Source organism: Spermophilus citellus (genome assembly GCF_964194105.1).
Source record: "Spermophilus citellus genome assembly, chromosome: 17".
Taxonomy (NCBI): Eukaryota; Metazoa; Chordata; class Mammalia; order Rodentia; family Sciuridae; genus Spermophilus; species Spermophilus citellus.
The window spans coordinates 13133321-13160984 of record NC_138199.1 but is presented as its reverse complement, the minus strand read 5'-3'; the positions used below and the strand labels follow the sequence as shown (position 1 = coordinate 13160984).

Genomic DNA, 27664 nt, shown 5'->3' with positions numbered 1-27664 from the left:
CTTGTCATGTAGTTTGTTAGTTGGTAGAGCCTGACACTTGCTAGGTGTTATGACAGGTGCAAAGTAAAAATACTCAATTTAGAAGTAAATGCTAAAGGGCCAGTATTATTTTCAGGCGACTTATTAAATTATAGACAAAGAGTATCAGTTAAACAATGTGCTCTCAGAAATAAAATGACTTTTAATTTCCTCTGAGGTTGTTGTAAATGCTTTTGTATCCATTCTGATGCATTGGAAAAACTAGACAGAAGAACCTATACAAAGAATTGGCTGCATTAAAAACATTCTCAAATTATGTTTTTGGATTCTTTATAGTGCTTGCTCCCAACACACACACATCTCACTCCAACCAATACAGATAATGGATGGGGTCAAGAGACCTGGGATCTGTCTGTACCTACTGTGCCACATTTTTCTTAGTTGTCAGGTGGGAATTGTGTCTGTATCCCTCAATAAGACTGACAGGAATAAATACTCTGAGCTCTTTAAAAAGAAAGTCCATATAAGTATTTCCTCTTTCTATTAGAAAGGCGATCGATCATGGCTTAACTAAACCACCATTATCAACCAGGAGAGCAAAGGCTGAAGCTTGAAATAGATATAGTTTAAAATGCAAAATTTTCTCTACATCTCCTGTTTTGACAACCAAATCATTCTTTCTTCCTTTCATAGGCTTTAGAATCCAAATTAGCAGCTTGCAGGAATTTTGCAAAGGACCAAGCATCACGAAAATCCTATATTTCAGGGAATGTGAACTGTGGAGTGATGAATAACAATGGCACAAAGTTCTCTCGATCAGGGCACACGTCTTTCTTTGACAAAGGGTAAGTCCTGGATTTTTTAAATGATCAGTTTTGGAGTAGTAATGTTTCAGAAAAAGTCAACAGATTATGAGTCTTGAGAACATACACTCAGTTTGATAAACCCAAAGCCAATTCTCATTCAAATCCTGGAAGACAGAAATCTGTTGTCGTCTTCTTGTCTCTGTGGAGTCTGTGCCTCTGGTGCCTGGAGTGTGCAGCTACTGTTCTGGGAGCAGACCCTTGAAGGCAGCAGTGCTGGGCTTGGGTGATTCTGTAGGGCTAGCTGTGGTCCCAGTTCTCCACGTTTTATGGCCTATGACTCACTCGGTGAATCATTTTAAAGGATAGAAATGAATATATCCAAAATTCTTGAGAAAATCCCTTATCTGAAAATTTTAGAAAAATATAAAATCCAGAATTATTAGACACTGGATCAAATTCATTTTAGGAGATACAACTTCTGTATAAAGTGGAGACCTTTTTTGGGAGGATTTTAAAAAAAATTGTCATAAGATTGAAGGCAGAGGTATATTCTTAATAAAATAATTCAGTTGGTATATAAGTTTGTGAACTTAAAAGTGCTATTTTCTGCTATACTATTGTTTTTGCATTCCTTAGAGTTATTCTTAGGCATGTAAAATCATTTTTATGCATCTGCTGTAAGCTTTTTGCAACACACAGGATTGTACTTTAAATGTTGCTCTGTATCATTTTTATCATGACTTACATTGCCTGTATCTTTCCATGTCATTTCATATTGTTCTACCTGATTTTTTAAAAAACATTGCATGACTATCCTTCTGTTACGGGCATGCCTTAATATGGGAAACTAGATAGGGCCTGTGGCCTAGGAATGCTGACCATGTTACTTTAGGTAGCTGTTACTGTAACAAGCAGCTGAGAAACCCATGATCCCTTGCCATTGTCTCTGCTTTGAGTCCTGAAGACAGTTCTTCCTTGTTTTTTTTGTGTGGAAGAAATGCAGGCACAACTCTAGAAATTTTCACAATTTCTTAAAGAGCTTATGTTTTCTGCTATCCTCAATAATTACAGAATGTTTACAGAGGGCCAGTTTGATACACAATCTATTTTTAAAAGGATCATATTTTTCATCCTTATTGTCCATAGTAGTGTTGTTTTGTCTCTGTGCCTTAAGAGAATTCTGCCCTGAAGTATATACATTTCTTAGATATTCTTTTAAAAATACATTGAAAAAATATCAATATATAAATCAGAACTCTGTTCTAACTCTTATAGTTTCTTTGGTGGGGTAAGTATAAAATTAATTTTCCTTAGGTTTAGGAGTTTCAGGAAAACTTGGGGAGTTAACCCGGTGTTTATACTATAATGAATGATACATGGAATATTTATTTATTTATTTCACATGAGAGTAACCATTTCCCTCAATTTATAAGGAGAAAGTTTAAGGGAAGTCTTCAAGAGCATTGGAAATAAGATCTAATTATTTTCTCCTGCAACTTCTAATTACCTCCAGTAGAGTAGTTGTTAATCTCTGTCTGGAAGCATATATTTTGATGGGCCTCAGGTATCTTGTGACATGAGAACAGGAAAGACCCAGAACTGGATTGGTTGGACAGGTGCCTTTGTGTGTGGAGTGCCTCAGGATGGTCACAACAGGGAGGGAGGGATAACACGATCTGTTCAGGCTCATTGCTCCTGCCTTTCATTTGCCTCTGGTCATAGAGGAGCGATTATCCAGAGATGAACCTATTCTTGGGGAAATGTAGGGGATCCAAAGTAGGCTGAAAGCTGGAGTGGCCTTGGGCTCTCTGCTGGAGCCCCCGCCCCCAGGAAGCAGGCTAGGTGCAGTGTAGGCATTGTTTCCTGGACTGAGCTGGGAAAGGTGTTTCCCAATAGAACTAGTTCCAGGTGGTACTTGGTTTTGGTTTTAAATTATATGAATTTTATATTGTATTATTTCTACCAAAAGAGAAATATGCTTTTGAGGGCTGGCCCTTATTCAATCAAGTGTTGGGATTAGTTGACAAATGGATTGTATATGTACACTGCAATACTAACCGACTGTTGCTTGAGTGATCTGTGGGTTTGCTGTGTTTTCACTTCATTAATGCTCTGCTTTGGCCATATCCCCAGCCTTTTTTTGTGTTTTTTTTAGAGACTAGGGTCTCACTGAATTGCTTAGGCCCTTGTTAAGTTGCTGAGTCTGGCTTTGAACTCACAGTCCTCCTGCCTCAGCCTCAGCCTCAGGCTGCCTACCTTTTTATCACCAGTCTTTCTTCTGCTGACCTTATGGACACACAAAAACCAAGATGGCATGTACCTGCTGCAAAAGGAAAGGAGGGAAATATCTCAATTCCCAGATCCATTAGTAAATCTGGCAGAGTGGGAAAAAAAAGGGAAATTAATTTTATAGAAGTGTAGAAGTATGGTTTATAGTTTCATCATCTTGAACAGGCTCCTTTTTTAAAAAGCTCTAGGCTCCAGAATTTGCCTGCCCTACTCCTTGCCCCTGAGGAGGCTGTAGTGATCGTTGTAGCTCACCAGTTATCCTTGAGACCTGTAGGAGGGTTTTTTGGGGGAGGAGTTATTTGTAAGTTTGTGTGGCGGGGTGATTAGGTTCACCCCACCTTCTCACCCCTTGTAGCAGATGCAGTGACGCCTTACCACATGAAACTATCCCTGAACTGGGTACATTGTATTTTGTAAACCCTGGTTGAGGATTTTTTGGAATCAAGATTTTACCTAGTCTGGGATCTCTCTGCCAGTTCTTCAAATGCAGGCTGCTCTGCCTTCTTGTGCTGGTTCTTCCCACCCCCACCTTAAAGTCCTTCATGTCCCCATCTAAAAGGATACAAATTTTGTATGTGATATATAGTAAGTTGAATTTGCTCCAAAACTTTTTTCTCCATAAATTTGATTTAGTTTCCTATATATCACTTACTCTATTTTTGCAAACCAGTCTCTTTTCTTTTTGGCTTCATGTAGGTGGGCATAGACTAATTTTAGGGCACAATGTGAAAATAGTATTTGTATTACTATTTAATGTTTTTCCTTTTTTTTTTTTTATTAGGCAAGAAAAAGTCATATTTCCCACGTTGTTCATGGGTAACTGAATTTGTTTGCTGTGCTCTTTCCCTATTTCTTAATCATGGTGTGTGGTGGAAGACACATTAACAAACTGGTTTTACTAACTGCATGGGGCTGATTCAGCTCTAACCAACTTACAGCCCATGAGAGAGCTTTCAAGATCCTATTTTACTTGACTAAATACCATTGCTCCATTATTACTATCTCAGCCATATGAAATAAAACTTCAGTAGATGGGCATGGTGGCCCATCACACTGGACTGTCTTCAGAGGGATAGAGCTCCTCCTGTTCTCCAATTGCTTTTCTTAAATCAGGCATCAGTAATTATGAACTCCTTTGCCTGTGTGCTTGCTTTTGTGTTCCCAGATTAAAATAGAATGGCAGATGGGATGCGTGTAGAAGATCTGCCTTAGTTTCAAAATTGCATTTCAGTTTGCACAATGCGGGTGAAGAATTGGAGCTGCTTGGAGCTTCAGTTTATCCATTGAAATAGGGTGACTCAGGCCCTTGAGTATGCTTCCTGCTTTTCTGAATTAGCTCAAGCTGACTTCTCAGGTGTGCTGACCTCCTTCTTTGGCAGATTTAAGAGTTTCCCTCCTTTATCTCTGTTGTTAGATTTATTCTAAACATGCATTAGCTCATTTCCCCTTTTTACTACTACGTTGCCATTTTACAACTGACTGTAGCAGCACCTTTTCTTAGTCTCAGTTTTTCAGACTCCTTAACTAGATGCTGTGTAAAATCATAAATTTCATAGGTTGGGAACCTTTTCTTTTTGGTACTGGGGATTGAATCCAAGGACACTGCACCAATGAGCTACATCCCCAGGCTCCTTTTTATTTTTTTATTTTGAGACAGGGTCTTGCTGAGTTGCTGAGGGTCTTGCTAAATTACCATGGCTGGCCTCTTACTTGTGATCCTCTTGCCTCAGCCTCCCCAGTCACTGGAATTATAGGTATGAGCCACTGTGCCCAACCTGGATAGTTGATTCCCAGATCTGTCTTTCCATCCCTGCCTGTTCTTCTTTTGAGTGCTGTGTGGTCCACTGGGACGTTTCCCTTTGACTCTAGCTGTTTCTGATGCATATGGAGGCGATTTTTCTCTTGGGATCCTTTCTCCTTTGTAGTTCCCCAGAGGGACCTCACCTGACTGAAAATCCTACCTATAGGATCAGTGTTCTTCCTCTGGTTCTAATTTCCCATTTTTTCCCAAATATGTTTATCAGTGTATTATAGTTGTCCACTTTGATGGGATTTGTTGTTACTTCCAACTTCTTGACTCAGAAGAGAGATGCTGAGACCCTGGCAGATTGTCCTCTTCTCTGTACTCTACCCACCTTCAAGTCAAGAGTTCTACTTGGAGAAGTTACTTACCTAGTTCCAGTTTGCCCTTTTATCCTGGATTGTACTGCTTATTTTTCCCCCTAGAGTTTTTGTGCACTGGGAGCACCAAAGTGACTGCTTGCTGATGACTGTTGAGTGGCTTCTGACCAGAGCAGGCTGGTAAGGGCTAGTGCCCTGGGCATGTGGAGGCAGGTTGTGGCCCAGCTTCCCCACAACTCACTGGGTGAGCTTAAGTTCATGATTATACCTTCTGTTTGGTTTCCTTAGCTCTATAAAATGGAGATAAACTTGATATTTCTTTAAAAGTCCATCTAACTTGAAAATGCTGGAAACCTACCTCCCAACCTGCAAGGACCCACTCTCGTGGTTGCTGCTTTTGTGTGTCCTATAGACCAGGTGCCAGATTCTTCTTGGCAACCCACAGTGTTCCCTCTCTGCTGAGTTTTGGTGGCTGTCTGTAGTAAAGCTGGCCCATCACAGTGATTTGTGATGCCAGGAAACTAAGTCACATGTTGGAAGCTGAGGCCTTTTGTCTTGTTCTTCTTGAGGTTTCTAGGAGGAGCCAGGAATCGGGGATACTGAGACTAACCAGACAAATGACAGATGGCCTTATTAGATGAGTGCTACAACAACATAGGATGTGGCCCCCAGCCTCAGTGACAACATAGGCATGTAATCTTGGGAGAATGAGGAAAGATGATTTAAAGTTTTTAAGTGATGAAGCCCAAAAATCAGACTTCCCTTATCCCAAAAAGAAAAGGAAAAATTCAGGCTATCACTGAAGTAGAACATTATACATCAGGGCGAAGTCACGTTCATCGGAGCTTCCCATCCATTGTTCTTAGTTTCTTTTGTGTGTGGCTTGATTTCAGATTCCAAATGTGTTTGATTTTTTTTTGGGGGGGAGGGGTACTGAGGATTGAACTCAGGGGCACTCAACCACTGAGCCACATCCTCAGCCCTATTTTGTATTTTATTTAGAGACAGGGTCTCACTGAGTTGTTTAGCACCTTGCCATTGCTGAGGCTGGCTTTGAACTTTCGATTCTCCTTCCTCAGCCTTCCAAGCCACTGGGATTATAGGCATGTGCTTGCTGGGTTGTGTTTTTCTTGAGATACAAACTCTGTTTCTTCAGAGTAGTCACAGGTTCTTTGTCAAGTCTCTATATGCCTGTTTCTCTGAGATTATAGTTGCTTCTTCAGAGGATGAAAAACTGTAGTCTTTGGGAGGAATTTGTAACACCTCCCACCCCTTCCTTCTCTCTCCAGCTCCCTAGGTCAGCTCCTGGACCCATTCTATAAGCAAGTGGAGGGTAGTGGTAGGCAGGTGTGGCGCAGTGCAGCCCCTTGCAGTTGGCTGTCTCCCCGCAGTTGCTAGTGGGACAGATTCTCTTTGGAAGTTTTTCAGGACAGAAAAGGCTGAAGTAACCTCCCGAGAGAGGTTTTAGGCCCCTCCCTCCATTCCTTCTTTACTGCTTCCTGTGGCTGTGCTGCCAGGTGGTGGGGCTGGGAGCTCTTGACCTTGCTGGGTGTGGGGGCTGGTGCTTGTCGGGGGCTGGGGTAATTGTATGAGTCTGCAAAGAAAAGCCTACCCAATTGACTTTGCTTGCTAAACAATTTTTAAGAAGTTATTTTTTTCTATTTTATTATTTATAAGAGATTTGGAAAATAATTAAGTATAAAGTAGTAAACAAAATTTACTTAGTATTCAGAGGGAAGAAAGGTAATGATTGTTAAATTCTACTTCTGTGATATATTAATACATGTATGTATATGTATGTGCATATATAATGTATGTGTATATAGAATCCACACATTCTCTATTTGTGTACATAAGAGCCACAGCACTGTAGAATCTAGGTTATATATTGTTTTCTTAAGATCATGGAGCATAGGCATTTTCCATTTAGCATTAAGTACATCCTAAATATTTTCCCATGCTATTAAAAAACTTGAAGAATGTGTATGATATTTCATTGTGTTGTCGTACAATCATTTATTTAACTAGTTCACTATTGCCAGTCATTTAGATCTGGTCTGTGGGGAAAAAATCAGGTCTGTGGCTGCAGTGGTCAGTGTGACAAAGTTGCTCAGGTGGGTCAATGTGGGTCTGGGTATCCCAGACTAAAAATGTACTCTCAATTATCTGGCCAACTGATGCTTTTTGGGATGCCACTCACCCTTGGGCTGTCAGGATTGTACTGTAGGCCAGCTGAGGACTAGTTAGAGAAAGCAAATTAATTTCTTATTGTGTGTGGAGTACTTTTAAATGACAGTCTCTCTTTCTTTTTCCCTTCCCTCCCTCTCTCTGCTATGGTCGCTCCACAGGGCAGTGAACGGCTTTGACCCAGCTCCTCCTCCTCCTGGTCTGGGCTCTTCGCGCCCCTCTTCAGCTCCGGGTATGCTGCCTCTCAGTGTGTGAGTGCCCGGCCTCCAGGTGGGGGCTCCTGCCCTCCTCCAACAGCCCAGGACACCCACGCCTCACCCCTTGGTGCCTGGGCCCAGCCCTGTGCCCTTCCATCTGCCTCCCCATGGCTGGCAGAGGGCAGGCTGCATGCAGTGGCGGCTGCTGGGCCCTGCCCAGCCCCAGGACTCTGCGCGATATCAATACTGGCTATTTTTTCTTCTCGCCGTAGTGCCGTTGGTTTCACATGATTGCACTTTTGTGGGTCACAAGGTGATACATACATGTATTACTTGGTTACTGGATGCAGAAGTATCATTCATCACACCTGCCTCATAGCCCCCACTCTGCTGTACTGATAGGATTTAGTTGTGTTTAGGACATTGCAGATCTTCTAGAAGTTTTTCCCCAAATCAGGTTTACACGTGCCCTCTCCTGATCTCCCACCCATGCATCTTCAGTGCTCATGATCATGTGTCCCCCAACTTCATCCCCACAGTTTGAATTGTTTCTGGCAGAGTCAGGAAGGTCACTGAATTAGGGAAACATTGTCTGTACCTTCTGATTTTATGTAAGCAGTTACCATTCCATAGGCTTGCCTCCAAAGCAGCAAGATGCCCTCTGAGTGGCAGGTGGCAGGAACCTCCAGGCCTGGGCACTCACAGGGCTGAGCTTCCATGCTGCTGCGTTGTTCATGTGCCTCAGAGGTGGGTGGCAACTTCCTCACCAGCTTTCTGGTCCTTCAGTTAAATGCCATCTTCAGAACATTTTTGTTTTATCCTCTGAGGGTCCGTCCAGTTGCATTGGGAAGGATTGAGTGGCCTGATTCCGGGGGCTGGCTGGTGCCAGCTCCTGGTGGCAGATTGACCAAAAGTGGTTGTCCCTGTGCATCCTTTGGTTACTCTCATGCTGCATTTACTGTTTACATTTGTTTTATTGTACATAGGTTTGTAAACATTATTGCCTAAGATATTTGTATATAACTTGGGCTTTGTAGCTTTTATTTATTCAGAACTCACATGGCATGTTAATGACTTATGATGGTGTCCTTCTCTGGGGCAGCTGTATAGGATCATCATGTGGCTAAAAAAAAGAAAAAAAAGAAAAAAAAAAGAAAATACTTCCCCTCAAAAAAAAAAAAATCTTTTAATGTGGAAACAATAAATTTCACAAAAAAAAAAAAAAAAAAGGATTGAGGTTGCTTTATTGGGTTCCTGCCATCCCGTGAGAGAGAGCTGGAGTGTACAAAGGCCAAGTTCAAGTGTCTCTTTTGCTCTGATATGTGATGTGCAGATGGACAGCAGCTGTGGAGTAGACAAAGAAGATTCAGGTGGCCTTGGGAGATGTGCAGGGAACAGGCGTGCTCATGATAATTCTTTGTGCTGGTTACCAGCTCTATTTGATTTCCAGGGGCAGCCCAAGAATGTCCCAGGCCCCATGTGAAAATCTGGGGGAACATTCAGGACTTTGAGGGATGGGGCTTGCCAGGTCATGGAGTAACTAACTGGGATAGATCCAGGAGCTGGTCCTCCAGCTGTGCGGCCTTATGACAAATGTTTTGGGATTACAAGTTGCTTGGATCTGGACTTGTCTCCTGTTATTCTCAGGTTAGTGCTAGCAAGTGAGAGAAGGTGCTAGATGTGTGGTTCCAAGTACAAGGCAACATGACAAGAAATGTGTAAACTGGGGGTATGTGTGAATATGTCAGGTTTTGAACACTGCTAGCTTACAGCAGCATATATAAATGGCATACTTCATAGTTTTAAAACTATAAGTGAATGAAAAGTCAAAGCCCTAAGTGAGTAAGAAGTGTTAAGTAGGATACATATTCAAATATTTTTGCTGTCAAGGAATGTCTGTCATTCACTGTTGCTGGAAATTTTGTTATAAGCTGACTCACCTAAAGGCATTTGCAGTGGTGTGTGCTGTGCCCAGCTCTGCTGGTAGAGCCGAAGGAAAGAAAACTCCAAGTTTCTTATTGCTTTTTTGTTCTTGCTGTAACGGGGATTCAACCAGGGGTGCTTCTACCACTGAGCTCCCTAGTTCTTTTTACTTTTTATTTTGAGATAGGGTCTTGCTAAGTTGCCCCAACTGGCCTTAAGCTTGTAATCCTCAGGCCTTAGCCTTCAGAGTCATCGGAATTGTAGGTGTTTGCCATTGATGTGCAGTAACTCCCAGCTTCTTGCCCAAGTATCATTGGAAGGATTGGATTAGATCGGTGGTTTCGGCATTTAGCAGACCTCTTTGTTCATGTAGGAATCCTAAATCTGAAACCTATCAAGCAGAGCTACTCTGGTTTAAGCAAGGATGAGATTTGGAAACCTGAGTTGTCATCCCTGGATTCCCAGTGTTTTCTCAGTTCCTTAGCAGCTGCATACCTCTGGGTTCATCTCACCCAGACTGTTCTGTCAATTGTTGATCAGTTGGTTGATGGCTGGGGATGGGCCCCATGTATTCACCAGTCCAAAAGACCATGGGCTATATCTGTGAAAGAGTAGTAGTATGATGTTAGACTTAATTCTAGTCCCTTTGGGAGTAGACCCTCACTTGTTTTTTTTTCTCATGACTGTAGTAGCCCTTTGCATATGGCCCTGTAAGGAAACTGTTTGGCTCCGTAAGCCTCATCCATTTTTTTAGATGTTTTTGTTCAATATTTTGCTTTGTACTTTTTCACATAGAGCATTTGCAACTTGGTGTGAATGTTGCTACTCACTGTTTGCCTTTTTAGCTAAAGATCTCCTCTGAATGGATTTCTTCCTAGGGCTGCCCATTGCCTGGCTGTCAGGAATGAGCCCTCTCCACGCTGGGTCCACGTGATCTTCTCACCTGGAAGCAGCTGATCTTCCGGATGGCAAAGCACAGCCTCTTGCCTCCAGATGTTTTTACTTCACCACCAGTCCCATCCCTCGCTCCTGAAACATCTTCCTGGATGAGAGTAGGAGCCAGTGTTCCTCTTCCTTTCAGCCCAGAGTGGCCAGAAACTCTACTAACTCATTTCATAGTCCGGAGTCCCTGTGAGGCATGGGAGAGCCATGTGGAAGTGGCCGAGCCCAGCAGGATAGTTATTTTTTCCTCAGTTTGCAGAAGGGACAGTTTTCCCAGAGAGTTGGCCTTCCTGGAACTCACACAGCTAGCTCAGTGCAAAGCCAAGATGGGAAAGAGGCCAGTGTCTTTTTCCACTATGCCTTTCCAAACTTGAGTCTTTGCTGGCCTTAGCTTCTGTGGTCTGCCTTTTCCCTCAGGAGGTGAGTAGGTTTTGAAGGCTTGGAAATGATGAGCTGTGGGGGCAGCACAGCTGTGCAGCAGGAGGAGTCCAGTTCCCCCAGCCCTCCCTCCCTCCCTCCATGTCCTGCTCTTGCTGGACTGTTCACTCTGCCTCTCTCAGAAGCTGTTTCAGAGCTGCCATTAGCATCTCCTGAGAGCTGGGATGGAGGCCAGCACATTTGGGAAAATGGGAGAAGGTGTTCTGGGAGAGAGCCACAGCTTTAGGGAGCACCCTATACCTACCTCACCCTCTCCTCCCTGAATAAAACTGAGGAACCTGCCTGGCTGCTGGAGGGAACATGGGCAAGTGTTGGGATGGGCTAAGCAGTCAGTTGATTTCACTGTTGGAAGACACCAAGATAAGCCCTTTCACATTCAAGTTTTTCCTTCATGGTTGTTTTTCTCTGTTTTCCCCAAAGGTTAAGACAAATTTTTAAAGCCAAGCCAAGCCAAAAAAAAAAAAAAAAAAAGTGATTCTTTTCTAAAAATGAGTAGAGGAGAGCAATCATCTTTGAAAGTCACTTTTCTGTGACTTTAAGCACCTTATCTGAAAAATGGTCCCATGATTATTAAAAATGTAACTTATGGGAATATAGTAGTCTTTTTTTTGAATTTTAAGGAAAAACAATAATGGAGTAAATATGAATGTAACAGACTTCTTTATAAGTGTACATGTGAAGAGGCAAAATTGAAAACTGAACAAATCTTTTTTTTTAGATATATAATTTTTAGTTGTCGATGGACCTTCATTTTATTTATGTATATGTGGTGCTCAGAATTGAACCCAGTGCCTCACACATGCTAGGCAAACGCTCTACCACTGAGCCACAACCCCAGCCCCTGAACAAATCTTAATAGTGCTTGAATTGGGGATCAAATGGGGTTCGTGTTGCAGGGGGGGGGGGGTTGATTCGAGGTCCTTTTGTTCATTTGCATCTACAGGAATTCTGTTAGCATTTCCTGTTAGCTCTTTAGGAAGCCTCCCCCGAGGGACACATATTACACACTGAACTTGAACTTTTCCATTTATGGGGTGTTTTCTGATCAGGTGTCAGTTTCTTGTCTCCATGACACAGTATGGAGATGCTGCCTGGACCATGTTTTGCGGGTGGAGGCCTGGCAGAGGGCAGTGGGTTCACTTGTGCTGGCTGGTCAGCCTGGGCTGTAGGTTTTCTGGACATGGTTGAGGAAACAGATGAGTGATGTCTTAATGAAGCTCAGCCCTGCTGCTTCCTGTAGTAGAGGATGGAGCTAAGAAACACTTGCTTTGGTTCAAAAAAAAAAAAAAAATGTGATTGATTTAACTAGGAAAAAAACTGTTAATCCCATTGTCAACTGGAATGTAGAAGAGGTGGACTTTCATGTCACTGTTTTCTTTGCTATTCTGTATGTCTGGAATCATTCTAACAATGTGATAAGCTGTGAAAACTACTTTTCATACTCTGTGATGGTAAGAACAAATCAAACAAGTTTCAATGGCTGTAATACAGTGTTGGTTGGTAGGAAATGGTCAGGATGAGCCCCTGAAAGCGTGCAGCCATTGCTTACACACAAGACTGAAAATGACCAATGGAGAAGGACACAAACAGGAACATGCTTATGACAACTTTATTAGGGTGGAAAAATTGAAATGCAAAGGATGCAGATGGCTTACTCTGTGGCTTCTAAATTTTTTACTTTAAGTTGCTCAGATTAATTTTTGAAAAATTGGCCGAATACTGATTTTCATCCATTGTCCTTCTGTGATATAGAGTTCAAGGTTTTGGAGCAGTAGCAACCCAAGGCAGTAGCTCCCTGATTGCCCAGTGACCAGCTCAGTCATACCTGGAGAAATGTTAGAAGCTTCCCGGGGCTGAGGTTGTAGCTCAGTGGTGGAACCCTTGCCTAGCACATGTGAAACACTGAGTTTGATCCTCAGCACCACATAAAAGAATAAAAGAATGAATGAATGAATGAATGAATGAATAAATAAATAAAATAAAGGTATTGAGTTCATCTACACCTTAAAAAAAAATATAGTAGTAGAAAAGGAGGAGGAGGAGGAGGAATAGCTGCTTTCCAGGTCCCTGAGTCCTGGCCTTGAAGAGAGTATTATGTATTTCATAGAATCTCAGACACCAGGGCTTAGAAGACACACCTATATTTTGCGAACCACTAAGAAAAATGTTCCAATTAGAACTATGAAAATGCTTATCATTTGTACTTTTTTTTGTGTGTGTGTGTGTGTGTGTGTGTGTAGTTGTAGGTGGACAGCATGCCTTTACTTGTGTATTTTTTTATGTGGTGCTAAGGATCGGACCCAGTGCCTCCCACGTGTAAGGCAAGTGCTCTGCCACTGAGCTATAGCCCCAGCCCTGTACTTCTTTTTTAAAGATTTTTTTTTTTTTTGTAATGGTAGATGGACAGAATGCCTTTATTTTAATGTGCTGAGGATCGAACCCAGTGCCTCACACATGCCAGGAGAGTGTGCTATTGCTGAGCCCCAGCCCCAGCCCACCATTTATACTTCTTATAAATTTATTAGCTTTTAAACTTCTTCAGATTTCTATCTTATCACACTTAATTCATATACAAAAAGAAAAAGGTGAGATTCATAAAACATCACCTTCTGAGTCCAACATTCTGAACTACTTTATTTTTTTGAACTACTATTTGACCCATTGTTTTCATTATTTGTTTCCCCAAGCAATGCTGCCCTGTGTGTTGTGCTGAGTGTTGGTGATATAGCATTCTTGAAAAGCGTGTTCCAGTGTTGGCTCCAGAATTTTCCTCTAAGCTACTGATATGCATTCTGCAAGTTTTGGTGCTGGGCTATATTGATCTTACCAGAAGTCAGGTGATAGCCACATCCCAACTGCCACCTGCTGACAGTGATTGTGAGATGCATGAGATCCGAGGTATTTTATAATCTGCACAGTACAATATGGAGCAGGCAGCACCCTGCTTGATTTCCCCCAGACCCAGTGTCGCATTAAATCTTAAATAAGGCTTCATGACATCCAGTCAGTTGGAATGGAGCCCATGATTGGGCTACTTTGAAACACTGAACAGATCCCCCTGCTGTAATGAATCAGACATGAATTTCCTGTCTCAGTAGGAGTCGAAGGACATGTTCACACTTTTTGTATATGGTACATACGCACTGCAACTGTAGGATGACACCAGCTCTGAAAATGTAATCATCAGGTAACTATGCCCTTTTGATAGTTTCATGTTAGATTTCTGACAAGAACAAGACACTGCACATTTGGTGGATTCCCAAATGATGGGAATGGACTGGACTGCGAGGTCTGGTGCTGACTTCTGCAGCAGGACATTTTTAAAATCAGTCAAGATTTGGAAAAGCTCTTGGTTCACATTACCCCAGAAAGGTGGGGAGGGACTTCATCGTATCCCTCTTAGAGTAATAAGGCAGTCTGCAGAGAGGACCTCCCCGTAGGTCTCCAGAACTAGAGAAAGAGGAGCTATGCCTCTCCTTTCTCCTTTCCAGAGTCCATTCTGTGGCCAGTTCTGGCTTTTGGGTTTTGAGAGGTGAGGCAGGGTAGGAAGGGGTGGTTTTGAAAGCTTTCCCCACTAGTCTTTTTTTTTTTTTTAACATATTTTTAGTTGTCAATGGACCTTTATTTATCCATATGTAGTGCTGAGAATCAAATCCAGTGCCTCACACATGCTAGGCAAGCGCTCTTCCACTGAGCTCTAACCTCAGCCCTCCATCAGTCTTGACAGGGACAGGTCTATTCCTTGGCATCACTGGCTTAGGGAAAAGGGTCTGTGGGACCATCATACCCAGCACCACAGGAGGGCTGGCCAGAATAACTTGGCTTTATGGCCCATAGTTCATTTTAATTGGGGTTGCCAGGGATGGGGAAAATTGGTGACAGGAAGAACTTATGGTGGGCTATAGAGACTTTAGAGACTTCAGAGTTTTACAAGTGTTATCAAGCCAGCAGGCTAGAGATAGGTGTTAGCCCTACCAGAGTAGTTTAAATAATCCCCAGAACCATTAAAAACACACACACACACAAAACAAAAAAACAGTGCCTATGACATAGCAAAGATGGAGCATTTAGTTTGCATGAAGCTTTGAGGCAAAGCTCCAGCATGGTTTCATCCCACCTAAACCTCTTGTTGGGTTCCTCCTCTTGGTGACCTGTGCTACTTGGTGAAAGGTGGTCAGCCTCTTAAGACCTTCCTTGTGCCCTAATGCTTGGGAGAGGTGTTATGAACTATCTTTCTTAGACCATGAATGTACTTTTAATGAAGAAAGGTTCCTTCTAGTTAGCATCTTTGTGGCATCTGGAACTGGAATCAGTCCATGGAGAGTGTTTCTTCTGGTGGGCTGATGTGGAGAGTCAAGCCAGCCAGCAGGAAAGAATTCTTTGAGACAAACAATTCCCATAAGTCCATGAACTCCTGGACTAATTTATTGGATGTGGGTGAGAGAAAGTAGCTGCAACACTGGAACTCCAACTACCTTTGCGAACAAAAGGGAGCACTTTTGTCCTCCTCATGTCCTCACTGTTGCTAAGAAGCTTAGACATGCACCTCTTACCAGGTTGATGTGTGGGCTTACACTTGACTAATAGCCAAGACTATTATGGAGCAAGAAATCTTATTTGGCCAGGTGTGACGGTACATGCCTGTAATACTAGTGGCTCAGGAGGCTGAGTCAGGATTGTGAGTTCAAACACAGCCTCAGCAATGTAGTGAGGCCCTAAGCACCTCAGGAAGACCCTGACTTTAAATTAAAAAAAGGGCTGGAGATGTGGCTCAGGTGGTTAAGTGCTCCTGAGTTCAATCCCTGGTGCCAAAACCCCCAAAAAACCTGTCTGGGATTTCTCTCCAACTTTAGCTGCTTGAATCCACTCCCAAAGTGCTTTCAGTGTATATCCTGTCTGAAGATGCAACCTGAAACTTCTTGGACTTCTTAAAGTACTCTAATCCAGTGATTACCTTCTTTGGTTGATGACCCAAACCATCCTGAATTGCTTCCTCGGCAAAAGGGTCTCCAGCCCCACCTTCGGGTGTCCTTTCCCTCCCCAACTATCCACACAACAGCAGGTCACTGGTGACAACAGGACTTAAGAGCCAGGACTGCCTGGAGATGTAGCGTGCCATTGAGTAATTTCTGGGAGAGGAAAGATCCAGTGGACCTTGTACCATCTTTTAAGTCTGTGTAGCTAACCCCCCTCCAGTCAAGCCACAGATGGGATATTGAGAACAGAAGGTGAGAAAACAGGTTCCATGTTCACATGATTATTCTTCTTTATTGAGGTCTGTTTATTCTCAACGGGTGCTTTTTCCTCCAAGTAAATAAGCAGGCGTAAGTATCTATAATGAATAAATTTATTGTCTTACAAAAATCATTGTCTAGAAATATGGGAATACAAGAAAAGATATTTGCAGTCAGGTGTCTGGTGGTCAACAGCCAGTACAGTTCATACAGGGGGAAATCAAAGATTCCAAACCCACGTGACAAATTCTTCCTAACAGATGTTAAAGCTTTTAACCCAAAAGGTTTGTGTTTTCAAGCACATTGCAGAGGATCAAGGATTTATAATTAACACTGATTTGTTGTCACTGAATGTTTATAATACCACTTTGACTAGAGAGGTACATGATATGAAGCACAGTCAAAACTTAATACATTAAATTGTTATAGAGGCAAATAATATATTTAACATTGTCTTAGTACTGTAGTGTCTAAGGCACTTTCTGTAATGTCAGTTTGCTTAACTATCAACCAAAAACAGAATGCTAAGTGTTCACTGTAACACTGTCCAAAAGGAAGGGAAAAGGAAAAATGAAGGATTCACACCCACAGGCATGTCAACATTCAGGCAGGTGGCATCTGTTCTTGAGGTCCTCAAAACCTCATTGACAAACTTGTAACAAGCCTCGGACACAAAACCAATATTCCCATTTTGGGCTCAAAGCAGCGGCTGAATTTGCAAAGTCAGCACAAGGGCCTGGCTGGCAAGGGAGGGCCTTCTGCTAGCTCCTGTGGGGGCCGTGGCAGCTTGTTCCTGAAGTGAAGGGGGCACTGGCCAAGCCAGATGCTTCAGGAGACCATCTGGAAGTCCCTGGATGGCTGCCACCTGAGGCCTCCGCTGTGTCGTGGCCACCACCCTCTTTATGCACAGACCAGCCCTGGTAGGACAGTTCACATGAGTAGATGCAGGGACACCACCAACTTGAGGGGCAGAGCCACCCCGTGGGAGATGAGTATAATAACCCCAAATGGATGCGGCTTCCCCCAATCCAACCCACCCCTCCTAATCTTTCCGAAGCCCCTTTCACAGTTTGCTCACTGAAATAGTGATCATTATTTGAAGAAAATGAGATACGAGTGCTGTTTAAGTTCCACAATGTTCTAAGACTGGATGCGGCCGAGGAGTCAGGGCCACATGAACACAGAACTAAGTTACCTGTCTGTCTTGACAGAGAGCATGCAGAGCGACTGAGCAACGACCACGGGGCTGCCCCCGACCCAGCGACTGGCAACGAAGGGTCTGGAGTTTGCTTTAAAAAGGGTTCTTTTCTTAACATGTATTATAAAATGGTCTCTTGATGAATATATGGAAAATAGATGCAACGATGAGACAATCTGTTTAATATGTGTGTGTCTTGTGTATGTATATATATAAAAAGGGGAGCAATTGTACCTAATCTGAAGCGGGATACAGTCTGTGTAGGCGGAAAGCCTTAAGACACAGTTGATCTTTCCGTAAGGAATTCCATAGCTTGCTGATTCCTCACTCTGTAGGATGCCCCGGGCAGGCTGGCGCCCGGGAGTTCCTGCCTGTCCCACTGGATTGCCTCCTCTGGCTTCCTGTGCCTCTACTCGGATGGTGGCGGCTGTGTCTCATTGACATCACTGGTCTTACTTTCTGTGTCATCATCTGACAGCTCCAGGGAAGCTCCTTCAATGTGCAGCTGACGCCGGCCAGATCGGCTTGAGGAAAAACTGATTGGGCCACCCCGCCTGGGAAAAGAGAAAGCAGATGCACATGGGCAGATGCATAAGAACATGCGACCTTCATGGTGATCCACCCTCAGCAATGCTGAGTCTTGTCCTTGGGACACATGGCCTTGTGGGAGATGGGTACCACTGGGAGAGGCTTTGTGCTTGTCCAATCTACTGTCCCCGCCCAGGGGCACCCTGGTCAACACACAGTGTACATGAAACAGTCCTCAGAGACCTGGGGATGATCTGGTTCAATGTAAGATTGATGGAAATGGTGAGAAAGATGGATTAAAGCAAACTCTACCTGCTAACCAACATTTTTGATAAAAGGGCCAGATAACAAAAATCTTTTTAACAAATCCTTAAAAATGTAAAAACTAGGTGGTGGCACATATCTATAATCTGAGCAACTTGGGAGGCTGAGGCAGGAAGATTCCAAGTTTGAGCAACTTAGACCAGTCTCAATGTAAAAAGGACTGGAGATGTAGCTCAGTGGTAAAGTGCTTTTGGGGTTCAGTCAGTACCTGCCTCTCCCCACACTCAACACAATCCTGTAAAACCATTCTTGGCAGCAGGGCAGGAGTCAAATGTGCTCATCGGCCAGTTGCTGACTCTTTGGCTTTTCCTAGGGAGCAAGCTGAACTCCAGCTGTCCCACACACTGTCCTCGCACTGGCACAGAGGAGGAACACACTGAGGGCCGACTGTGCCGGTTTCTATGGGGAGCTCCTGCTCTGCTTCTGAATGGAGACCGGGACCTCTTATGCATGGGGTTGTCTGGACATGAGCAGACAAGTGACCTAACTCTCCAGCCTTGTGGTATGTTGCTTCAGTCCACTAGCCGTGGCAAAGAATGAGTGGATCTCTCTTTTCTCCTTCCCATGTACTATGTGATGGTCAGACTCTTTTTTTTCTTTTTTTTTGTGGGGGTGGGATGGGGGATGCCGGGAATTGAACTCAGGGGGCACTCAACCACTGAGCCACCTTCCCAGCCCTATTTTGTATTTTATTTAGAGACAGGGTCTCACTGAGTTGCTTAGCACTTCGCCATTGCTGGGTCTGGCTTTGAACTCCTGATCCTCCTGTCTCAGTCTCCCAAAACTGCTGGGTTTATAGGCATGTGCTACTGTGCTGGGCCACAAATCTTGAATGCAGTGATTCAGAGGAAGGATGGTCTATGTGTGCATCTACCAGCCCGCCAGCTCGTGTGCCCCCACCAGGACTCACCTCAGCCGGTTCTTCAGAGTGCTGACCTCGCGGCTCAGGCCTTCATTGGCCTCAGTGGCATCGTCCAGTTCCCGCTGGAGTTTACGTCGAGATGCGTTGGCACGGGTAGCTTCCTCCTCAGCTTCCTCCAGCTGCCGCTTAAGCTGCTTCATTCTGGCATTGGCCTTCTCCATCTTGGGGGAGTGAACAAACCGAGACAGCAAACTTATGAATTCTGTGTCAGCCTCTCTGCACCCCGCATGTGTGTGAGCAAGCTCCAAGAGAGACCCTTGTAAGTATACGCATGTGTGCATACCTCTGCATGAAGTTACACACACATACTCCCTCGGGGGCTGGTCTATGGCTTTTAACTTGGCTGCCACTCTCAGCAAAGCCAGTGTCTACAGAGCAAATTCTTCACAAAACTTAAAATGAACTGCTTTATCACCTATGAGCTTCCTGCAGAAAAATGACTCAGTCATTACTCAACTTGAGTAAACCCATGGGATCAGGAAAAGGAACTGCTTTCAGCATTTCTTGTAAAATGCAGAAGCAGCTTCAACAACTGGCAGCTGCATGAGGCTGCACCGTGCGTTTTCACAGCTCTGGTGAAGCATGGGTGTTTCAGATGCACTACTTTGATATTCACTTTGGAAGACGGGCCATGAGCACTGAGAGCCGCCTCACTGGATCCTTCACTCCTAAAATGACAGGGACTGGCCTGTCACCTGTGGGTCCAGCTCACATCCACTCAGAATTGCCAAGCTCTGAGTGCAGGCAGGATGAGAAGTTGGGGTGCCTGATGAGCAGGGTGCCCAAGGGGGAGGGTCCGGAGGGGACAAAGGCAGCAAATCCTCAGCTCTGTCCACCTTCCTGCTCAGTGTCTGCAGCAATAAGATTCATCATCACAGCAGAGGGGGGAGAGCTGGACAGAGCCACCCAGGCTGCAGTGGGTGCAGACTCATGCCACATTTAGGACACCTGGCTACACACAAGGAAGAGCACTCCGTGCCTGCGCAGTGCACTAGTTTTCAGTTTCCATTCAACATCTTCATCCCCTTCCAGCCAGATGGTATTCCGTGCCTGCCAACTATGCCCAATGACATCCAGGCACCAGGGAGATAACCATGAGTGAAACTAAGGGAAATCTCTGCACTCTTAAGGTACAATTTCTAATGGGTGATCAGATGATAACTTTGAAATTGAGTCTGGTCTCACACCTCAAAGCCTCACTGACTTGCTCTTGCCCCCTCATCTTGCTGCCTCTATATCCCTAGCCCCAGGAGAGCTTGCTGGGAACACAGGGTGGGCGCGGTAGTGCAAATGTTAGAATTAAGAATTTCAAATAGCATTTTTCTTCATTCTGCCAGTACGTTGTGGCATCTGGTTCATTTATCACCAGGCCCTTTGTTGAAGCACCTCCAGGGAGGCGGACACGCATCCTGCCCCGCTTCCTGTACCTGCTCTTTATACTGATCCGCATGTCGACGCTCATCTTCAACCTGCATGAAGATTTCCTTGAGCTTCTTCTCAGTACGACGGACTAGTTTGTTGGCAGCTGCTCGTTCCCTGTAAAAGTGATTATAGTCGTTTTAAAATTCTGGAAATTATAAAAGTTCTTTTTCTTTGGATGATGACATGTTGGAATGCCCCATGGACCCCTCTTCCCACACTAACACCATTAATATGGCTTTAAAGCATTTTTCTTTTGGTTAAAAAGGAATTATCTTTAGTGTGGCCCTCACTGCTGACAGGTAGAAAAAGCATACTTTTCTGCACATGCAGGTATTGATCACTTTATTCAGTGATCTTTTGAAGAGTAATTACACATAGGCTACCTATCAGCTATACTGAAAGACCTAAACCTTAGTTGGTCAGTCTAACCACCTAACCTTTTTGCCTGAAAGATAAAAATTCCAATTAAGTGGGCTATGATTGTAGCTCAGTGGTTGAGCGCTTGCCTTGAATGTGTGAGGCACTGGGTTTGATCCTCAGCACCACATAAACAAACAAATAAAATGAAGCTATTGTATCCATCTACAATTAAAAAAAATTTTTAAAAATTCCAATTAAGTGATCATCTCAATTTAGAATTTACTATCTACCCACCTACCTACTTAGGATGCTGGAAGCTTTAGCAGCAAACAAAGACCATCAAAACCCTATGCATTCAACTGGCTAGAAGTCAAACAAATTGCTATGTTTCCTGCATGGGACTTTGTCCCTTAAGGACGAGAGGTAACTTATTTGGAGGATTTTGTGGAAAACAGAAAAGATTCTTTGTTCCTTAAATGCTATGAAAAAATGGATTGCAGTGGGGTCAGATGAAAGGTCAAGTTATGTTAATCACAACTAAAACAAGACCTTAATTGTTTTCTTTCAGCCTAGTGGAGTCTCAAGGGGAGTGGGAAGTACTGGGAAACAGGGTTGGGAGGGTGCTGGGCTCAATTTCCCTAACATGGAGGTGAAGTGGAAGTTGTCTCCAGCTCTGGCAGCCTATGATTTTAATAGCTGCATAAATGTCTGCCAAGACTGTATGGTGTAATTCCTAACAATTTTCACCATGCTTAGCAAAATGGAAACTGTTGAGCAACCTCTTCCTATGGGGAAGAAAAACTGTTTTTCTTCTCTGCCAGCAAACTGCAATATTTCACGGGATGCCACCAACCTGGGAAACTGACTTAGGGTAGAGATATAAATTTAACAGTACCTAGGAAATCACAGGCACAGTGAATCCAGGAGGGGCTGACAAGCAGGCCAGCCCGTGCCATCTCACAGGTGTCCTCCCAAACTCTCCCTTCTTTCATGGCTCATGGCACCTTCTATCTGCCACTCTGGTCACATGTACTCCTATCATCCTGTTTCCCTGCACTGGGAGCACCCGGGGCAGGGTGCATGTCTGTGTGGAGTCTGATACAGACTGAGCCTGAAGCCTGCTCTGAGGCAGATACACAGTGAGTTATGGCTGAAGGCAGCAAGAACCTCTTACTTGGCTTCCTGCTCAAGCTGCTCTTCTAGCTGCCCAATCTTGGCTTCCAAGGCTGAGATGGTGGCCTTGAACTTGGACTTGACAGCACCCTCCAGCTCCTGTAGCTTGGCCTTCAACTCCTTGTTCTGCCGCTCCAGTTGCTGGCGTGCATTGTCACTCTTCTGGGCGGCACTGCGTTCAGCCGCCAACTCTGTGTTCAGCGTGTCCACCTAGAAGAGGGGGATTCAGTCATTCTTGCCAAGAGGCAGCACAGCCCCTCCCGGGGATGGCTGTGTAAGATGGCTACCTGCAGAGTGGTCTTGCGGAAGCGGTCGTTGAGCAGCTCCATATTGCTCTGCTCCTCTTCAAGTTCCTCCTCCAGCTGTGCGATCCGCGCTTCCAGACGCCGCTTTTCATCCAGCAGCGCAGACCTGGCCAGGGCGAGGAGAGGTGACACTCAGCACCAGTCAGCGCAGCGCAGGTTGGACTTGGGAGACTCCACCACCCTGCTGTGTGGCGACCTGAGCATCACTCCCAATTGCTTTCTCTCTCCTGTACCTACCCCCCAAATCCACCTACAAGCCCTACTCGATTCGCTTCCCTGCCCACACCTGTCTCCCTTCCCAGCCCTGGGGTCTTTTTCCTGGGATCCGGCAGCCTGCCAGCCTCTCTGCCTCTCTCCATCAGACTCTACAGACTATAGCCAGGGTCAGCTTTCAGGATGCCAGCAGGATCCCAGCATTTCCTCACTTAAACACTACCTAATGGCTTCTCAGTGCACTGAGCATAAAATTCCAGCGCCTCATCATGGCATGTTAGGAAAGGCTCATGATGTACCTTCAATATAGTAATCAAATGGAGAAATCCACTTATTCAGAAAAAGTGATTCTTAATGAAAAATGAATCAGAGAAAGGTCATGTCTAAGGAACCTGCCTGCCAAACCTAATAGATCTGAAAGTGAGGACTCGCCACCCCAGGTCAGTGCAGCCCAGGGACACCCCTCTGTATGAGCCATTAGGACTGGCATGTGAGTGCCCATGGCTGCCGCTGTCCAGGCTCAGCACTTCCTGCTCATCCTTCTAGACCCTGAATGGATGAGCAGGCCCGTGAGTGACTCTGCATGCCCGAAGTCAGGGACCACAGGCTGGGGTGGACACCACTGCTCTCTAAACCCCCGTCCCTGCCCACCTGCTGCCTGGAGACTCACTTGCCAGAAGCGCTGTTGGCAATCTCATCGGCCAGTTCATCTCTCTCTTGTTCGGCGTGTCGGCGGGCACGCTCAGACGAGGCAAGTTCCTGAATAAGTTTAGATTGATTTAGGCACTGGCCATTACCATATCCTCATGTGAAATCTGACAGTGCCTGGAGCTGTGGCAGCCCGGCTCCAGCCTTTCCACTTGCATCTCTAACTGCAGCTTAGATGTGAGAAGGGAAGCTGGCAAGCGGGCTGAAGATAACTCGTGGCCAGCCCGGTGATGTGTGGCCTCAACAGCCAGAAACAAAAGGCCCACAGAGGAAGTCCTAGTCCATGTAGGGGCTTTGCTGTCAAATAAGAGGTGGGTATTCCTATCATCCTTGAAGGCTGGTGTTTATTTTTTGAGACATGGTCTTACTAAATTGCCCAGGCTGGCTGGCCTTGAACTTGAGATCCTCTTGCCTCAGCCTACAGAGGAGCTGGGAATGCAGGTGAGCACCACTGTGCCTGGCAAGCCTTCCTTTAAAATTTTTTTTTTTTTAAATTTTTAAATATTAACTGAGCACAAACTTTACCCTGAACCCTACAGGAAAGTGAACTACACCAAGTTATGGTCTTGGAGTATCTTTGACATGTACATATGGCGATCAGGTACACTAGACTGGTGGCTGTCAGGGCAGCAGTGCCACAAGGATCACGGGTCCTTGTGGGTAGGTGAGTGTAGCATGGCTGCAGGAGCTCAAGTGCTGGATAGCTGGGCCTCTGTGGCAGGCTCTCAGAGGACTGCATCCACGCAAAGATGATTTGCTGTGAAAGGAGTCAGGGGCAGGATTCTTACCCCAACAGTGTAAAGACTGAGATCACAGCCTTAGAATCTGGGAATTTCATCATGAGGAAAACTAGGAAACTAGGAGAGATTGGCCCCAGTCTTTCAAGGTTGATCAAGAGCAGAAAGCTGGGGTTCTGCCTCCTTTTCCAGAGCTGCCCTTTTAAAAGGTGTTATATTTGACAAGAGCATATCCTGAAGATGTGTAAGGGGCAGGGCTGTATAGTAGTTCATCTGCAGGCTCTGGCATGTAGATAAGACTGCCTGTGTACAGGAGATGGGTCCTCCCAGGAGACCAAATTCTAGCACACATGGCCCTCACATATGGGCAAGGCCAGCTGTCCAGGATATAAGGGCAGCTGGCAGAATGCTTTGGACCTAACCCAAAGGCTGAAAGTCACAGCTCTGCCATCTGGCCTCTTACTTGTTCAGTCTTCTTGGGTCCTAGATACTCAACTGGGTTCCTGTCCGTCAGCTGGGTGTGCTTTAGGCAGCCTGATGGACCCGAAGGAAAATGGAAAAGACCCCAGGGCCTATATGCTAAAGGGACAAAGGTGTTGGAGAGAAGGAAAAGTATAAGAGAAAGGGAAGGGCAGGCTGGCTTTCTGGCTCAGTCTGTCCTTCCTATGCAGTGTGTGGCCTCTGCCTGAAGGTCTGGAATGAACACTGCTGGCTTTCAAAACAACAAAGGTGCAGGGAGTACTGCCTGGACACTTGGTCATGGCCTAGGAACTGTCCAGGAGACAGGCTCCATGGGTCCCATCACCTGCAGGGAAATGAGCATTTGGGATATCACTGGTCAACTCCATGATGAATGCAGAGAACTTAAAATACTCATTGATAAATCCAATTTTAAAGAATATTGGTAAAAACTCTTCTTTCTATTCTCTGTATATAATAAAATTAGAAATCAACTAAAAAATGTCATACACTTGGAAATTTAATCAGACTTTTAAATTTTCACCGAGTAAAGAAGAAGCCATAGTTGGGCACTTGCCAGTAATCCCAGCTCCTCAGGAGGCTGAGGCAGGAGGATCACAAGTTCAAGGCTAGCCTGGTCAAGGCAAGAGTTTGTCTCAAAAACCAAAATGAAAATGAAAACAAAACATGAAGGAACTAAAGCAAAAAACAATGTAACAAAATAAAGAGGCTCTCAGGGTAACTCCTAGGCTGCTCAATGTACTGATCTGGTTTTCAGTTCCTTTATTCCAGACACCTAGAGAACTCCTTATCTTTCTTCCCAACTCAAGTCTACTTTCGGTGATATTATCCAGCATCGCCACATGTTTGTATTGGGCCTTAGTCTTCATATAAGTTGGTACTAATATTTCAAGTTATTATTGTTTTAAGTTTGAATAGATTGTAATCATCTTTCATTTATAAAGAAATGTATATGTTCAACCATGCCTTACAAGGAGAGAATTCCACATTATATGTAAACACTTCATTGCTCCCCACCCCCCTTGTGAGAACTTTAAGAAAAGAGATGAATGAAAGAATATTTGTTGGGCTGGAGCTGGCCTAGCCTCAGGCCCTGTGTCTAATCCCCAATACCACAGCGGGTGGGGGAAGAAAGAATGAAAGAACAACTGTTGATCACGAGGCAGTTGCCTCTCAGTGCAATATACTTCTCCCCTTTTAAGGATCATAGGAACAGAGCTTCTGTGCAAAGACAATCCTGTGCCTGCTAGGGTGAGAACTAAATGAGCCCTGTGCTTACCAACACCAAAGAAACAAGTGAGAGCCACTCCCTTGCTCCCCCAGGGGAACAGGTCTGGCAGGTAGGTTGAAAAGCTCCTAATCAGCTTTTTCCTTTAGCCAGGTAGAGGAATATTGATGAATAGTGTCAAAGTATGACTGCTTTCTGTTCCCCAAACTGAGGCAACGTGATGATTGTTAGGAATGGATACTGAAATTACATTAAGCTACAAAGATACTAAAATATATTTATCTGATCTTGGAGATATTTCAAGAGCAAATATTTGCTGAATAACTGAATAAATAAAAGACAGACAAACCTCCTGCAACTGAAGGATTTCTGCTTCCAAACTCTTGAGTTTTTTTTCACTCTCTTTGGACTGTGCAAAAATCTCGTCTCGAGACGCACGGGCTTCTTCTAATTCACGTTGGTAATCTTTCATCTGAGCCTAAGATTAAATAAGAAGGTTTTGGGGGTAGTTTTCATTGTTAGTTTTTAAACATGATATTTTTTCCAATTTATAAAATTAACATAAAGGGCTGGGGTTGTGGCTCAGTAGTAGAGTGCTTGCCTAGTATGTGTGAGGCACTAGGTTCATCCCCATAAAAATAAATAAAATGAACACAAATTCACTGTAAATATGAAAGTTGTGGAAGTGACAATGATACCATAAGACTATAGACTAAAATCTTTTATGGATACTGATGTAAAAATATTCAGTAAGATAGTGACAAACTGAATCTGGTAACCAGGAAAAAGGAATACACACCATGTCCAGGTGTGATTTATCTGAAGAACACAAAGTTGTCTTGAAAATAAAAAATGAATATAATCATCTCAAGAAATACCGAAGACACATTTGACAAAATCTAATATCTTTTCATTGTAAAAATTTTCAGTGTGCTACAAAGAGAAGGAAACTTTCTCAACTGTGATAAAAGACATCAGTAAGAAACTGATATGATCTTATATATAAGAAATCTGAAGAATCCACTAAAAACCCATTACAATAAACAAGTTCAGCAATGTGGCAGGATATAAGATTAATATAAAAAAAAAACAACTGCAATTCTGTACACCTTGAACATTCAAAATTAAAGTGATTACATTCATAATAGCATCAAATACTTAGGTATAAATGGAACAAAAGACGTGAAAGAAATATACATCAAAATTATATTATTGTACAAAAGTTAGATCTAAATAAATGGAAAGACATCCATATTCATGGATTAGAAGACAGGTTAAGACTTAGATTTGGCAGTACTTCCAGAATTGATCTACAGAGTTTATGTAATAATTCGTGAAATCCAAGTTTGCTTTTTTTTGGGAGGGTGGGGGGAGCGTAGAAATTAACAATCTGATCCTAATTACTTTAGGGAATTGCAAGGAACCCTCCAGAATAGACAAAACAGTCTAGCAAAAGAACAAAGATGGATAAGTCACATTTCCCAAATTCAAAACTTCCTACAAAGCTATGGCACTCAAGACTGGGGAAGTATAGGACATACACATAAATAACACAGCGGCTTAGATATTTTTACGTAAACATCTCTTTGTACTTTGTTAGATTAATTTCTCAAGGTTGAACGAAACTTTCCACCACCACAGTTGTGCCTATCTACACTCCTGCTGGCATCACGGGGTGGCCTACACACACCTGCCCACACTGTGGATTGAAATAGATTATTTACGCAGTTGAGTTAGTGAAACAGGTACATCATCTGGGTAGCAAAGTGATGACCAAAATGATCAGAAGACGATTAATGCGCACAGTCCTAATAAAGGAAAGTCACACAACCTTCTCTTGGTGACTTGGGGGTCACAGGAGTCATGACCCAGAAATTGTGTATTTCTTCTGTGGACTCCATCCCCAGCTGCCTTAAAACATATCCTGTGGACACACAGGTCCATGTGAGC

General features: G+C 43.9%; 2 protein-coding genes across 7 annotated transcripts in view; one reads left to right on the top strand and one right to left on the bottom strand.

Annotated features, from left to right (window-relative positions):
• Positions 1 to 14920, top strand: part of NDEL1 (nudE neurodevelopment protein 1 like 1) — a 39454-nt gene extending 24534 nt beyond the window's left edge. The window contains exons 8-11 of one of the 3 annotated variants that reach the window (XR_014019321.1): positions 673 to 824; positions 3856 to 3890; positions 7544 to 7614; positions 10381 to 10399. Coding sequence is in view for 2 of the 3 variants with exons in the window: in XM_081270975.1 (XP_081127101.1) it covers positions 673 to 824; positions 7544 to 7614; positions 10381 to 10436 (279 nt within the window). In the remaining variant the exon portion in view is untranslated. Of the gene's footprint in view, positions 1 to 672; positions 825 to 3855; positions 3891 to 7543; positions 8106 to 10380 lie in introns of those variants that run through there. The other 2 variants (XM_081270975.1, XM_081270976.1) reach the window with 2 other exon arrangements.
• A 1291-nt stretch (positions 14921 to 16211) lies between these two features.
• The window catches only part of MYH10 (myosin heavy chain 10), a 152020-nt gene continuing 140567 nt past the window's right edge, over positions 16212 to 27664 (bottom strand). For all 4 annotated transcript variants that reach the window (XM_081270974.1, XM_081270971.1, XM_081270972.1 and 1 more), the window contains 7 exons: positions 26064 to 26192; positions 23232 to 23320; positions 22331 to 22454; positions 22045 to 22253; positions 20516 to 20624; positions 19077 to 19249; positions 16212 to 17868 (listed from right to left, as the gene is read on the bottom strand). In XM_081270974.1, the coding sequence (XP_081127100.1) occupies positions 17724 to 17868; positions 19077 to 19249; positions 20516 to 20624; positions 22045 to 22253; positions 22331 to 22454; positions 23232 to 23320; positions 26064 to 26192 (978 nt within the window). In that variant the 3' untranslated portion in view covers positions 16212 to 17723. The remainder of the gene's footprint in view (positions 17869 to 19076; positions 19250 to 20515; positions 20625 to 22044; positions 22254 to 22330; positions 22455 to 23231; positions 23321 to 26063; positions 26193 to 27664) is intronic.